Source organism: Coregonus lavaretus (assembly GCF_964263955.1).
Source record: "Coregonus lavaretus genome assembly, contig: HAP1_SCAFFOLD_2450, whole genome shotgun sequence".
Taxonomy (NCBI): domain Eukaryota; kingdom Metazoa; phylum Chordata; class Actinopteri; order Salmoniformes; family Salmonidae; genus Coregonus; species Coregonus lavaretus.
Window position 1 is genome coordinate 31,469 of NW_028156180.1, and position 12,009 is coordinate 43,477.

Here is a 12,009-nt window from a genome sequence, read left to right on the forward strand (position 1 = left end):
TGTTCTCCCCACTGTAAGTGCGATACGTGCTACTTTGTTCTTGACCAACTGCAATTTACCAATGTCCCTCTTTGCCGCACATGACCACACAGCTGGGCAGTAGTCCAGGTGCGACCAAACTGGGGCATGTAGGACCTGTCCGGTCGACTGAGATGTCAAGAAGGCAGAGCAGCGCCTTAGCATGGACAGACCTCTTCCCATTTTTAGCAACCATTGAGTCTATATGTTTTGACCATGACAGTTTGCTATCTAGGGTTACACCCAGCAGTTTAGTTTTCTCAACTTGCTCAATCGCTACATTATTCAATAATATATCTAAATGAGGTTTAAGGTTGAGCGAGTGATTTGTCCCAAAAATGATTATTTACGTTTTTGGGATATTTAGCACCAACCTATTGCTTAGTTACCCATCCTAAAACTGACTGGAACTCTATGTTAAGGGTGTCAGTTATTTATTTTACTGTTGCAGCCGACAAGTATGCTGGTGGTGAGTCGTCAGCGTACATGGACACACAGGCTTTATTCAAGGTCAGAGGAAGGTCATTAGTAAAAGCAGAATAAAATAATAGCCCTAGCCAGCTGCCCTGTGGTACACCACATTAACGAAAACCTTCTGTTTTCTATTAGATATGTAACTCTCAATCCATAATAAGGCAGAGGATGCAAATCCATAACACCTATGTTTTTTTTTTCAACAATAGGTTATGATCAATGACATCAAAAGCTACACTGAAGTCTAACAGAACATCGCCCACAGTCTTCTTACTATCAATTTCTTTCAGCCAGTCATCAGTCATTTGTGTCAGTGCCGAGCATGTTGGGTGCCCTTCCCTATAAGCATGCTGAAAGTCTGTTATTAATTAGTTTTCTGTAAAATAACTTTTTATTTGATCAAACACATTTTTTTCCAAAAGTTTGCTAAGCACTTGTCACAGGCTGATTGGTCGGCTGTTTGAACCATTAAAGGGTGATCTGCTATTTTGGGGAATGACCTTTGCCTCCCTCCATATCTGAGGGCACACACCGTCTTCTAGGCAAAAATGGAAGATGTGGCAAACAGGAGTCACAATGTATTCCGCTACCAACCTCAGCAATTTACCATCCAGGTTGTCGGTACCAGGTGGTTTGTCCTTATTTATAGACAGCAGCAATCGTTTCACCTCTTCCACACTAAGTTTGTGGAACTCAAAACTACAGCGCTTCTCTTTCATTATTTGGTACATTATGCATAAATATGAAGGCTCAGATGGACTCCAGCCTTCTGAGCTGTGTCCTCCTCTGGTTCTGTTCACCAGGCAGGTCTCTGTGATGCCAGATGGACTCCAGCCTTCTGAGCTGTGTCCTCCTCTGGTTCTGTTCACCAGGCAGGTCTCTGTGTTGCCAGATGGACTCCAGCCGTCTGAGCTGTGTCCTCCTCTGGTTCTGTTCACCAGGCAGGTCTCTGTGTTGCCAGGTTGACTCCAGCCTTCTGAGCTGTGTCCTCCTCCTCTGGTTCTGTTCACCAGGCAGGTCTCTGTGTTGCCAGATGGACTCCAGCCTTCTGAGCTGTGTCCATCTGAGCCAGTACAATAAATAATTAGAAAGGCCTGTTCGCTAAAGTGTTTTAGGGAGCGTTTGACAGTGATGAGGGGTGGTCGTTTGACCGCGGACCCATTACGGACACAGGCAATGAGGCAGTGATCGCTGAGATCCTGGTTGAAGACAGCAGAGGTTTATTTAGAGGGTAAATTAGTCAGGATGATATCTATGAGGGTGCCCATGTTTACGGATTTAGGGTTGTACCTGGTAGGTTCCTTGATAATTTGTGGGAGATTGAGGGCATCTAGTTTAGATTGTAGGACGGCTGGGGTGTTAAGCATATCCCAGTTTAGGTCACCAAGCAGTACGAACTCTGAGGATAGATTCACATATGGTGTCCAGGGCACAGCTGGGGGCTGAGGGGGGTCTGTAGCAAACGGCAACAGTGAGAGACTTATTTCTGGAAAGGTGGATTTTTAGAAGTAGAAGCTCAAACTGTTTAGGCACAGACCTGGATAGTATGATACAGCTCTGCAGGCTATCTCTACAGTAGATTGCAACTCCGCCCCCTTTGGCAGTTCTATCTAGACAAACATTTTTGTAGTTGGGGATGGACATTTCTAAATTTTTGGTGGCCTTCCTAAGCCAGGATTCAGACACTGCTAGAACATCAGGGTTGGCGGAGTGTGCTAACGCAGTGAATAACTCAAACTTAGGGAGGAGGCTTCTGATGTTAACATGCAAGAAACAAAGGCTTTTACGGTTACAAAAATTAACAAATGATAGCGCCTGGGGAGCAGGAGTGATACTGGGGGCTGCAGGGCCTGGGTTAACCTCTACATCACCAGAGGAACAGAGGAGGACTAGAATAAGGATACGGCTAAAGGCTTTAAGAACTGGTCTTCTAGTGCGTTGGGTACAGAGAATAAAAGGGACAGATTTCTGGGCGTTGTAAAATAGATTCAAGGCATTATGTACAGACAAGGATATGGAAGGGTATGAGTACAGTGGAGGTACACCTAAGTGTTGTGTAACAATGAAAGAGATAACATCACTGGAGGCACCGATTGAGCCGGTCTCCGCGTGTATTGGGGGGTGGGACAAAGGAGCTATCTGAGGCAGTTTGAGCTGGACTGGGGGCTCTACAGTGAAATAGTACAATAAGAACTAACCGAAACAGCAATAAGCAAGGCATATTGACATTGGAGAGAGGCATAAATCAATCACAGGTGTTATTCGAGAGAGCTAAGAAAACAGCTGGTAATGGCGACGAAAGTTTGGGCTGAGGCTAAACAGATAAACGGGATGGGGTACCGTATAAAGGAACAGTCCAGCAGGCATCAGCTGTGCAGCTGAGTGATCATAAGGTCCAGTGAACAGCAATAGGTGAGTCCGGGAGCAGTTCAGTGGCTGCTACAGCACAGGCGAGCAGGAGGCACGGCTGTTGATTGCGCATGCTAGCGGGCCGGGGCTAGCAGACGGATCTTTGTGGTGTTCGCAACGGGAAGCCTGTTGAAACCACATCAGACGATTACGTCGGCAGACCAGTTGTGATGGATCAGCGGGGCTCCGTGTCAACACTAGGTTGACAGAGAGGTAGATAGCCGGGAGATGGGCCTGGCTCGAGGCTAGCTCAAAGCTAACTGAGGCTCGCTTCGGGACAGTGGTGATTAGCCAACAACAACAACAGACATTCGGTTGCAGCTAGCTAGTTGCGATGATCCGGTGTTAAGGTCCAGTGATTCCGGCAGAAAATCCGATATGCTCTGGGTCGATAGCGCGCTGTGCTGACTGCAGACTGGCTGATAATTGTCCAGGCTAGAGCTGGCTGGTAGGTAGTGCTGGCCACGGACAATGGTGAATATGCACCAATTTGTAAGTCGCTCTGGATAAGAGCGTCTGCTAAATGACGTAAATGTAAATGTAAATGTGAAGACCGCAAACGGTGGCTGATAGCAAGTAGCTAGTTAGCTGGCTAGCTGGCTAGTTTCAACCGGAGGTTCTGGATAAAAAAGTTATAAAGAAATAATAGAATCCGTTCCACATTGGGTGAGGCGGGTTGCAGGATAGTTTATTTAGTTAAAGGACGGAAATGTGAGATTGAGCGATATATACGAAAAAGACAAAAAAAAAACAAAAAAAAACTGTCTATTAACACGAGGACACGACAGAACACACGACCACACTGCTACGCCATCTTGGGCTGAGAATGGGCTTCATCATGTTGGCAGACAAGACCAGTTAATGTCTAGCAATCTTAAAAATGTATTATGGTGGGGTTGATTTTTATTTCTGCTCCGTCGTCAGATTCCCAAAGCAGATATTTTGTGACTTCTTCTGTCAGCTTTTTATCATTTTCTTCCTAAAATATCTTCTGTTTGTTCGTTTTTAGTTTCCCAGCCCTCTATTCCTACAGTCTCTGATTCATGAGTCATTGAGAAATGATGTCGTCGTAGTTTTGTATATTCCTAGTGTGTTATTGTGTTTAGGTGAGAGAAATGATGTAATGATGTCATTGTAGTTCTGACAGAAGTGATGTAACTCTAGTGCTGACTCCAGGCCAGAATGTCTTGGCTCAGGACAGACATGGAGGGGTTGTGCCAAGTCTGTTAACTCTCTCACACACACACACACACACACACACACACACACACACACACACACACACACACACACACACACACACACACACACACACACACACACACACACACACACACACTGGAAAACACTAGAATTACACAATAATATTTGCTTTCAATCTTGTTTATTTTAGATAATTAACTAACTCATATGATTAAAATAATTTGAGAAAACTACACAACTACAGTAATTATATTTTTAAAGTTACAACTAAACAATGATTTAAATCAATAAGATAACATTTTGTATGTCAGACTTGACTTCCTTCATCTGGTCTTTTCCAGGCTTTTCTCCTGTGACTTGATGTCTTCCTATTAGCATTTGTAGAGTCGGTTGATCCTCAGGATGTCAGTGGTGGACAACCCCTGTCTCTGGCCGATGGACACGTTGGGGTTGGGGATGGGGGAGATGGTGTCCATTCCATTGATAGAGAAGGCTGTTTTTCCATAGTGCATGACGGAGCTGTAGTCATAGGGAGTGTTGAGGTTGTTGGTGTTTGATTTATCAAAGTTGTAGGCACTGTTAGCGTCGATGTTACTCCAGTTGATCCTGACGTACTGGTCACGGTCGCTCCTGGTTTGTTCGTGCTGGAAACCCAGAGCGTGGAGAGTCTCGTGCTGAACGATGCCGAAGTAAACGCAGCCGTCCCTTTGGAGAGAGACCACCTGTTGGCCTCCCACTCTCCCAAGAGAGGACCAGCACCCGTCTCTGGGCTCATAGCTGATGAAGTCAACCTGATTCCGACGAGGCACGAAGCGAATGCAGGTCTTGGAAGGGAAGGCCTGGAGGGCGTTCTCAATGATCTGCTTGTCGGAGGAAGTGAAGCTACTGCTCACTGTGTAAGGCACTTCAACCTTTCCGTTAGGGCCTTTGCTCCAGAAGCACCCTGCACTGTAAAATAAGATTCAGCTGGTTAGTAAATTATATTGGAAAATACTAATATTTTGACATAAAAAAAATACATTTGTTATCTTTACTTGAATATAATTAGTACTCTACTTCACTTGTTTAACCAACCTGAACTATATATATATATATATCAACATTAGATACATGTAAAAACAACTACAAGGTAAACTGTGTTTAATTTACAAAATGTTCAACATATTTCTCTCAATTTACTAATGTTAAGTTCTTGCAACAACTTGCCACACGGCTCTGTTTTTAGAGCATTGTGGGTAATTCCACCTTCATTGACTTCATAATCCTATAATACAATGTTGTATGCATGTTTAAAGGACGAAAGTTATATTGTATTAGTATTAAGCAACTTGTTGTGCTTTGAGGTGTAACGGATATCGAAACCTTCAGTCAAATTGATGTTCAATGATGAGACAAACAATTCCCACCATCACCGCTGTTAATGACACTGGCTAATGGAGCATCCTGCACTGCTGCAGTTCTACCTCCATTTACTGCTAGTGGAATGAGCACTGTGCTCAACAACACCTGCTAATGTAGGTGAAAATGCCCATTGTTCAAAATTAATACACAATCTCCAAAAGTAACTAATCAGAAAGATGAAGCAAATGTAACTTATGAAAACAGTTTTGGAATTGATACAAAGTGAAGTATATTTATACATAAAAATACCTCATGTTGGAAATACTCAAAAGGCTGATGCAAATAATTTTAAAAGTAGAACTCGCAAAATATTGTTTTTTTAGTGTGTGTGGGTGTTGTACCTAAAGCAAATCATGGCATTTCTGGTTGTTGGTGCCAGCAGGTCTCCCTCCAGCAGAAACTGACTGGAGCCGTTATTAGTGGTCAGAATTCTCTCAGTGAAGTCCACAGCCTCAGGGTTGTCTATTAGGATCTCCGGTCCACTTCCATCCTCCACGAGAGGGTTGGCCTGAGAGATGTCCAGGAGGAGGAGGAGGAGGAGGAGGGTGAGAGAGGTGCTATGCTCCATCTTCAGTGTGTGGAGAGGAGAGACTCTGGATGGCTCCTTGGATCTGGCAGTGGAGATGCTCTAGATGGGCTTCTTGGTCCTGGTGATGCTTTGGAGAGGCTCCTTGATGTGTGATTCTGTCTGGTCAGTCCTGGCCTTTTTATACAGTCCTCTACAGGTGTGTCTGCAGGAGGATTAAGGGTTGGGGTCCATGTTGTTAGTCCTAAATAAACCTCTGAAGGGAGGGCTCCACCACCAAACCCACTGTTTCTACATGGTTTTAATCCATACGGGTCCATTTACACCTGGCCATGCCTACTCAACAAACACGTCACACAAACACACACACACACACGCACGCACGCATGTTTCCTGCTGAGGGGAGTATAGCTCATAATAATGGCTGGAATGGAACTACATCAAACACATAGAAACCATGTTTGACATACTTGATACCATTCCACATATTCCGCTCCAGCCATTACCACGAGCCCGTCCTTCCCAATTAATGTGCCACCAAACTCCTGTGTTGGAGAGTGACACACACACACACACACACACACAGACACACACACACAGACACACACACACACACACACACACACACACACACACACACACACACACACACACACACACACACACACACACACACACACACACTGTAATGACTCTACTGCAATGATGTTTTGAGGAACGTGTCAGATTGTCACTGCAGGGGATGAAGTAGGCTGCATCCTGAATGTCACCCTATTCCCTATATAGTAGTGTGATAAAGTAGTGTACTATGTAGGGAATAGGGTGTCATTTGGGACACAATCATAGTGTCAATGGTTTTCCGATGATAAAAGATATGACTGATCCACTAGGTACCGGTTTACATCATTGGTGTGTTTGGTAGCTTATTGTGTAACAGTTGGGAATACAAGTACACATTACAATGCTGATGCATACTTAGGGCAGGCCAGGCCACTGGTCAAATATTGTCACTTTGCCATTTCCTGTTTTGGCAAATACTATAGGACAGGTAGAGTCACAAGTTAACAAGTTGTTCAGACAAACTCACCATTTAATGTTTGTCTGGAAATATTAATCTAATGTATTGGAAGAAATATGTTGGTTATAGATTGTGATAGTTGTGCCTGTATAGCTTAGGCCAGCATTAGTGGAAAAAATAACAAACACCTGCAAGCTGCTTCCTTGGGATGAACATTGGACTCCAATATACCTTGATAATCTACTGATTTCATGATGCCTTGCACATTCATAACTTTTTTGACATGTGTTTTTCTGGATTTTTTTGTTGATATTCTGTCTCTAACTGTTTAAATAAACCTACCATTAAAATTATAGACTGATCATTTCTTTGTCAGTGGGCAAACGTACAAAATCAGCAGGGGATCAAATACTTTTTACCTTCACTGTATATGTCATGATATTTTGGCCATATCGCTCAGCCCTTGTGTATAATTGACGTATAAAGTGATCTTAATTTTTAATTCTGCTATGTTTGAAGGGGGCCTTCCACCAACTGCTGTTTTCAGATCAAGCCATTGGTTTTCCAAGTGATTTAGATCTGGACTCAACACCAGCCATTCCAGAACAGTCCAGTGTTTATTTTTTAACCATTACTGGTTGCTTTTCTAAGTGTGTTATGTCTTTTCTTGCTGAAAGCCCTGCGATGGAGACCCCGTTTTTGGACACTGGGTTGAACATAGGACACCAAAACACGTTGATAATCTACTGATTTCATGATGCCTTGCACGTTCAAGGCCCCCCAATACAGGAGGCAGCAAAGCAACCCCACATCATTATGGAACCTCCCCCATGTTTGATTGTGAGGAGGGTGCTCTTTTCTTTGAATGCTTCATTTGGTTTCTGGTAAAACATTTTTTTTATTGACAAAGACCTCTAATTTTGTTCAATCGGGAAAAGAGAACATTTCTCCCAGGATTTAGGCTTGTTTAGGTGGGTTTTTGCTACGTTTAATCCGGGTTTCATGTATCTCTTTCAGCAGTGGGGTCTTCCTATGTTTACCAACGACCAAATGAAGCATTCAAAAGAAAAGATCACCTTCCTTACAATCAAACATGGGGGAGGTTCAATAATTCTGTGGGGTTGCCAAACAGGAAATGGCAAAGTGACAATATTTGACCAGTGGCCTGGCCTGCCCTAAGTATGCATCAGCATTGTAATGTGTACTTGTATTCCCAACTGTTAGACAATAATCTAACAAACACACCAATGATGTAAACCGGTACCTAGTGGATCAGTCATATCTTTTATCATCGGAAAACCATTGACACTATGATTTTGTCCCAAATGGCACCCTATTCCCTACATAGTACACTACTTTAGCACACTACTATATAGGGAATAGGGTGACATTCAGGACGCAGCCTACTTCATCCCCTGCAGTGACAATATGACACGCTCCTCAGCACATCATTGCAGTAGAGTCATTACTGTGTGTGTGTGTGTGTGTGTGTGTGTGTGTGTGTGTGTGTGTGTGTGTGTGTGTGTGTGTGCGTGCGTGCGTGCGTGCGTGCGTGCGTGCGTGCGTGCGTGCGTGCGTGCGTGTGCGTGTTTGTGTGTGTGTGTGTTGAGTAAGGCATGGCCAGGTGTAAATGGACCCGTATGGATTAAAACCATGTAGAAACAGTGGGTTTGGTGGTGGAGCCCTCCCTTCAGAGGTTTATTTAGGACTAACAACATGGACCCCAACCCTTAATCCTCCTGCAGACACACCTGTAGAGGACTGTATAAAAAGGCCAGGACTGACCAGACAGAATCACACATCAAGGAGCCTCTCCAAAGCATCACCAGGACCAAGAAGCCCATCTAGAGCATCTCCACTGCCAGATCCAAGGAGCCATCCAGAGTCTCTCCTCTCCACACACTGAAGATGGAGCATAGCACCTCTCTCACCCTCCTCCTCCTACTCCTCCTCCTGGACATCTCTCAGGCCAACCCTCTCGTGGAGGATGGAAGTGGACCGGAGATCCTAATAGACAACCCTGAGGCTGTAGACTTCACTGAGAGAATTCTGACCACTAATAACGGCTCCAGTCAGTTTCTGCTGGAGGGAGACCTGCTGGCACCAACAACCAGAAATGCCATGATTTGCTTTAGGTACAACACCCACACACACTAAAAAACAATATTTTGCGAGTTCTACTTTTAAAACTATCTGCATCAGCCTTTTGAGTATTTCCAACATGAGGTATTTTTATGTATAATATACTTCACTTTGTATCAATTCCTAAACTGTTTTCATAAGTTACATTTGCTTCATCTTTCTGATTAGTTACTTTTGGAGATTGTGTCTTAATTTTGAACAATGGCATTTTCACCTACATTAGCAGGTGTTGTTGAGCACAGTGCTCATTCCACTAGCAGTAAATGGAGGTAGAACTGCAGCAGTGCAGGATGCTCCATTAGCCAGTGTCATTAACAGCGGTGATGGTGGGAATTGTTTGTCTCATCATTGAACATCAATTTGACTGACGGTTTCGATATCCGTTCACACCTCAAAGCACAACAAGTTGCTTAATACTAATACAATATAAGTTTCGTTCTTTAAACATGCATACAACATTGTATAATAGGATTATGAAGTCAATGAAGGTGGAATTACCCACAATGCTCTAAAAACAGAGACATGTGGCAAGTTGTTGCAAGAACTTAACATTAGTAAATTGAGAGAAATATGTTGAACATTTTGTAAATTAAACACAGTTTACCTTGTAGTTGTTTTTACATGTATCTAATGTTGATATATATATATATATATATATATATATAGTTCAGGTTGGTTAAACAAGTGAAGTAAAGTACTAATTATATTCAAGTAAAGATAACAAATGTATATTTTTTATGTCAAAATATTAGTATTTTCCAATATAATTTACTAACCAGCTGAATCTTATTTTACAGTGCAGGGTGCTTCTGGAGCAAAGGCCCTAACGGAAAGGTTGAAGTGCCTTACACAGTGAGCAGTAGCTTCACTTCCTCCGACAAGCAGATCATTGAGAACGCCCTCCAGGCCTTCCCTTCCAAGACCTGCATTCGCTTCGTGCCTCGTCGGAATCAGGTTGACTTCATCAGCTATGAGCCCAGAGACGGGTGCTGGTCCTCTCTTGGGAGAGTGGGAGGCCAACAGGTGGTCTCTCTCCAAAGGGACGGCTGCGTTTACTTCGGCATCGTTCAGCACGAGACTCTCCACGCTCTGGGTTTCCAGCACGAACAAACCAGGAGCGACCGTGACCAGTACGTAAAGATCAGCTGGAGTAACATCGACGCTAACAGTGCCTACAACTTTGATAAATCAAACACCAACAACCTCAACACTCCCTATGACTACAGCTCCGTCATGCACTATGGAAAAACAGCCTTCTCTATCAATGGAATGGACACCATCACCCCCATCCCCAACCCCAACGTGTCCATCGGCCAGAGACAGGGGTTGTCCACCACTGACATCCTGAGGATCAACCGACTCTACAAATGCTAATAGGAAGACATCAAGTCACAGGAGAAAAGCCTGGAAAAGACCAGATGAAGGAAGTCAAGTCTGACATACAAAATGTTATCTTATTGATTTAAATCATTGTTTAGTTGTAACTTTAAAAATATAATTACTGTAGTTGTGTAGTTTTCTCAAATTATTTTAATCATACGAGTTAGTTAATTATCTTAAATAAACAAGATTGAAAGCAAATATTATTGTGTAATTCTAGTGTTTCACAGTGTGTGTGTGTGTGTGTGTGTGTGCGTGTGTGTGTGTGAGATAGAGAGAGAGTTAACAGACTTGGCACAACCCCTCCATGTCTGTCCTGAGCCAAGTCATTCTGGCCTGGAGTCAGCACTAGAGTTACATCACTTCTGTCAGAACTACAATGACATCATTACATCATTTCTCTCACCTAAACACAATAACACACTAGGAATATACAAAACTACAACGACATCATTTCTCAATGACTCATGAATCAGAGACTGTAGGAATAGAGGGCTGGGAAACTAAAAACGAACAAACAGAAGACATTTTAGGAAGAAAATGATAAAAAGCTGACAGATGAAGTCACAAAATATCTGCTTTGGGAATCTGACGACAGAGCAGAAATAAAAATCAACCCCACCATAATACATTTTTAAGATTGCTAGACATTAACTGGTCTTGTCTGCCAACATGATGAAGCCCATTCTCAGCCCAAGATGGCGTAGCAGTGTGGTCGTGTGTTCTGTCGTGTCCTCGTGTAAATAGACCGTTTTTTCTTTTTTTGTGTGTCTTTTTCGTATATATCGCTCAATCTCACATTTCCGTCCTTTAACTAAATAAACTGTCCTGCAACCCGCCTTCACCCAATGTGGAACGGATTCTATTATTTCTTTATAACTTTTTATCCAGAACCTCCGGTTGAAACTAGCCAGCTAGCCAGCTAACTAGCTACTTGCTATTAGCCACCGTTAGCGGTCTTCACCATTGTCCGTGGCCAGCACTACCTACCAGCCAGCTCTAGCCTGGACAATTATCGGCCAGTCTGCAGTCAGCACAGCGCGCTATCGACCCAGAGCATATCGGATTTTCTGCCGGAATCACTGGACCTTAACACCGGATCATCGCAACTAGCTAGCTGCAACCGAATGGCTGTTGTTGTTGTTGGCTAATCACCACTGTCCCAAAACAAGCACCAGTTAGCCTTGAGCTAGCCTCGAGCCAGGCCCATCTCCCGGCTATCTACCTCTCTGTCAACAGGACGGGACCTCCTAGTGTTGACACGGAGCCCAGGTGATCCATCACAACTGGTCTGCCGACATAATCGTCTGATGTGGTTTCAACAGGCTTCCCATTGCGACGACCACGAAGATCCACTGCTAGCCCCGACCCGCTAGCACACGCAATCAACAGCCGTGCCTCCTGCTCGCCTGTGACGTAGCAGCCACTGAACTGCTCC

General features: G+C 43.7%; 2 protein-coding genes across 2 annotated transcripts; one reads left to right on the plus strand and one right to left on the minus strand.

Annotated features, from left to right (window-relative positions):
• Positions 1-4,475: 4,475 nt before the first annotated feature.
• Positions 4,476-6,073, minus strand: LOC311126707 (hatching enzyme 1.2-like; the record flags this gene model as incomplete). The annotated part of the gene is made up of 2 exons (XM_084200699.1): positions 4,476-5,052; positions 5,847-6,073. 2 exons carry the CDS (start codon positions 6,071-6,073, stop codon positions 4,476-4,478), a joined length of 804 nt encoding a protein of 267 aa, XP_084056825.1.
• Positions 6,074-8,957: 2,884 nt separating this feature from the next.
• On the plus strand, positions 8,958-10,565 carry LOC311126708 (hatching enzyme 1.2-like; the record flags this gene model as incomplete). Its single annotated transcript, XM_084200700.1, has 2 exons — positions 8,958-9,184; positions 9,989-10,565. The coding sequence occupies 2 exons, from the start codon at positions 8,958-8,960 to the stop codon at positions 10,563-10,565; spliced, it is 804 nt and encodes a 267-aa protein (XP_084056826.1).
• Between the last annotated feature and the right edge of the window lie 1,444 nt (positions 10,566-12,009).